The 3,658-nt window shown below is 41.4% G+C and overlaps 1 protein-coding gene across 1 annotated transcript; it reads right to left on the bottom strand.

Moving 5' to 3' along the window:
• Window positions 1–1,006: 1,006 nt before the first annotated feature.
• On the bottom strand, window positions 1,007–3,265 carry LOC110112180 (pentatricopeptide repeat-containing protein At5g18950). The gene has a single exon (XM_020844305.2). The coding sequence runs from the start codon at window positions 3,148–3,150 to the stop codon at window positions 1,318–1,320; it is 1,833 nt and encodes a 610-aa protein (XP_020699964.1). The 5' UTR covers window positions 3,151–3,265; the 3' UTR covers window positions 1,007–1,317.
• Between the last annotated feature and the right edge of the window lie 393 nt (window positions 3,266–3,658).

The following is a 3,658-nucleotide window of genomic DNA, read 5'->3' as shown; positions in this document are numbered from 1 at the left end:
AATGAAGCTAACAATCTTTGAGATACCCTCTGGGTTCCAACAGGTTAACAACATATCGTGTATTTTAATCCAAAGTGATATGGAGGTAAAATCTTCTCTCTTAGGAGGGAAGGTGATCATTTTTGTAGGATAAAGGGCTACCCAAAAGAAAACATGGGCCACCTTTCCATACCATCTCATAGTATTTGAAACGCAACAAAAAGAACCCATAGCATAGTGAGATTAATTAGAGAGATGCTACCTTTGAACGACCACGTTTTTTGAATCGCAGCAAGCAGAGCTTCATTTTAGTGACTCCTACCCAAAGAGTAACCAACCAACGAAATATTCCATTCCTTTGCAACTTCAACAACTTCCTCTTCAAAAAATTGACTCCGTTCTCAGGAGTTATATAGTTGAGGGGAAATCAATGGATGAGAGATTAGGAGAAGAAAAAAAGCTCTTCCAGCTTAAGGCCCGGCTGGATAACACTGGAAGGTAAGGAGGGGAAATGGAGGCTAGTTATTCTGTAGGCTAGATCCACATCAACCGAAGTTCACAAACTTTATTCTCCCAAGTACAACATTTGATATCCACAGACATGCAACATTTATCACTGTCAAGTAACCACCTTAGCTATAAGGGAACTTTTATTACATCCAGTGAACGTACGCTCCTCTACGTTCGGTTTTACATCCAGTGAACGTACGCTCCGCTCCTCTACGTTCAAAAAACTCGGTATTGCGCTGTATTGGTCTAAAACCGAACGTAGAGGAGCGTACGTTCACCGGATAAAATAAAAGTTCGCTATAAGGAGAGCCACAAAATAAACCAATTCCTTTCTCGCTCCTTCAAGAAACCATACACGAAGAGACAAATCTAACCTCATAATTTAATTTTAATCATTTTATATGTTTTGCTAAGAGATGTCATAATGATTATCGATATATTTTCAAATCTATTAATAGAAAAAAATTCTAGATATAAATATCAAAATCTAATTAAATTTCGTTCATAAATCATGATATGTTATCGGCATTTTTATGAATGAATTATGAAAAATATAATAATTCCAATACAGTATGCTCATCAACCTGCAAACGCTTAAGCCTTTTACAACTTTTTTCATCCTTTTCAACGTGTCTACAGACAATAAATAAATAAATAGACTAATCTCCAATTTATGATTAAAAACATTATTTTATACCTCCTTAGCAGCAAGAATCTATTGCATGCCCAGTCATATTTCCCAAAGGCACCACGACAGTAGATATAAATTTCCTCAAGTTAGAGATACTTGACGGTCCTGGACAACCTGGGAAGGAGATAAATCAAATATTAACTCTCCACCAGCACTATTTCATCCAAGAGCTCACAAACTTGGTAAGAATCCACTCCACAGAGTTTGCTGATGAGAAGATGGCAAACTGAAGAACCCAAAATGTAGCTGATATCAAACATCTTTTTCACCACCTGTAGTGCGCAATCTACTTGACCAAGTGAACAAAGGCATTCAACTAGCCTGTCCATTGTCTCTGCCCTTGGCTTTAGATTGCTTTGCAGCATCCTTGACAACCAAGCCATGCCCTTCTCAGCATTACCAACTCTGCAAAATCCAGATATGATGAAATCATTCGTGCAGACCAATGGCTCCAATCCTTGAGCCTCCAGGATCTTGATTAGCTCCGTTGCATCCGTCATTCGCCCTTCCTCGCATAGAACCATGATCAGCGGCGTATATGTTGAAATGCTTGGTCTGATGCTTGTTGCTAGCATGCTCGAGTAAAGCTCGATAGCATCGGATGTCTTGCCTTCTTTGCACAGGCATTGGATCAAGGTGTTGTAAGTGATCACATCGCGATGGATTCCTTTATTGGGCATTTCAGCAAACAGGTTGATGGCATCAGCCAGCCTGCCATGCAAGCACAGCCCGGCTAACATTATGTTGCTGCTCACTGTGCTCTCCTTAAAACCCTTTGAGAACATCTCATCGTACAGCTTGCGTGCATGGTCGATATTACCGGACTTACAATAACCGTTAATGATGGCGTTGTAGGTATAGTTGTTGGGTTGAATTCCATTAGCTACCATCTCCGACCACAGTAACAGAGCCTCCTCCATCCGGCCGCTCTTGCAAAGTCCGTCAATCATGGTAGTGTACGTAACAACGTCACAAGCATAGCCCTTTAATTTTAGGTCATTGAAGATACGAAATGCCTCATCAACCATGGCGGTGCGGCCGGCTCCGTCGCAGAGGGCGTTGATGATTTCCTGATAGGTGAAGAGGTCTGGCTGGGAGCCGCTGGCGATCATAAGATGAAGGATTTCCGAAACCCTGCCAAAGTTTCCACATTTAGAGAAAGCGGAAATTAATTGAGTGATTGAAACGACGTCAGGTATGATCCGTTTCCTGGATACATCGCGGAGGACATGGTAGGCTACGGTTGGCTCGCCGTCGCGGCACAAGGCTCTGATTAGGTATCCGGCGGTCGATGCGTCGGGAGCAGTGCCACTTTCGATCATCATGGAGTAGAAACGGTGGAAAAGATCGGTCTTTTCAGTTATAAGAGAGGCGGAGAGGATCGAGTTCCATGTAGGAAGTGATAGTTTAGTAGAATGGCTCTCGAGGATGTCGCAAAGGTCATAGAGTAGGTTATTATCGCAATAAATCGAACGGGTATCGCTGCAGAGATGAAAAACGAAGGGGTCGAGGACGGAGAACTCACTAAGGCATTTTACCGAACGGATTGCGTGCAAGGCAGGCTTCCAGGCACGGGAGGCCGACAGGGCGTTTAGAAAGGAGCCGGCGACCTCCGGATCGAGGGAGATTAAAGAAGAGGTCGAGGAGAGCCAGAGCAGATAACGGAAAGACAGCAGGGGATTGGAATCTGAGAGGCGACGAATGACAAGGCTGATGCAGTTTGAGTGGAAGATGCCGGAGGTTGAAGGAGGGAAAAGGGAAAGAATGGAGCTTTCCCACCTTGGCTTCCGTCGGATAACTTCGCACACATTTGAAGCTGTTTTCTGGAGCTGTGTCGTCGGATCGTTCTTCTCAGTAGAAATGGTGGAAGACGAGAACGATCGAGCGGGGGAGGAGTCGCTTGCGCGATAGAAGAGAAAGCGGCAACGGCGGAGGCGGGTGGATTTAGAAGGCAGTTTTGATAAGATCATAGTCTTCACCCATCTAGAGTTGAAAGAAATCAGTGGAGCGGCCGGTGCTCCCTCCTGCCTGTGGCACAGTGGCAGTAAGTTCTACTCATTAGACAGAACATTACGTATATAAGTTTTACGTTTGGAACAGCTTTTTTTATTGGAATAGTTTGAATGGAAGATGATAATATATCATGGTTTTAAATTTCTAATAAAATTCACTTAAAATAGAAAAAAAATTGCAACATTTTAAATTTTAAAATATTCTGCGGCAAATTTTACTATTTTTATTTGAACTTGTTGAAAGTTTTTTGGGAAAACTTGTTGAAAGTTAGATGAAACAATGAAATAAATACACAAAATATTATATTTATTGCTTAAAATTTATCCATTAATTTTATGCTTTTTTTTTAAAAATGATAATAAATATATCATTAAATTTTTCATTGGATAAGTAATCCACCGTACTCCTCTTCATCATTAAAACCTAAGAGTTCATTGATAAAATTAAATTTTTTTATAAGTTATA

The sequence above is a fragment of the Dendrobium catenatum genome, unplaced genomic scaffold (genome assembly GCF_001605985.2).
Source record: "Dendrobium catenatum unplaced genomic scaffold, ASM160598v2 fragScaff_scaffold_178, whole genome shotgun sequence".
NCBI lineage: Eukaryota > Viridiplantae > Streptophyta > Magnoliopsida > Asparagales > Orchidaceae > Dendrobium > Dendrobium catenatum.
The sequence above is the reverse complement of the archived record's forward strand: the minus strand, read 5'-3'. Positions and strand labels throughout refer to the sequence as shown.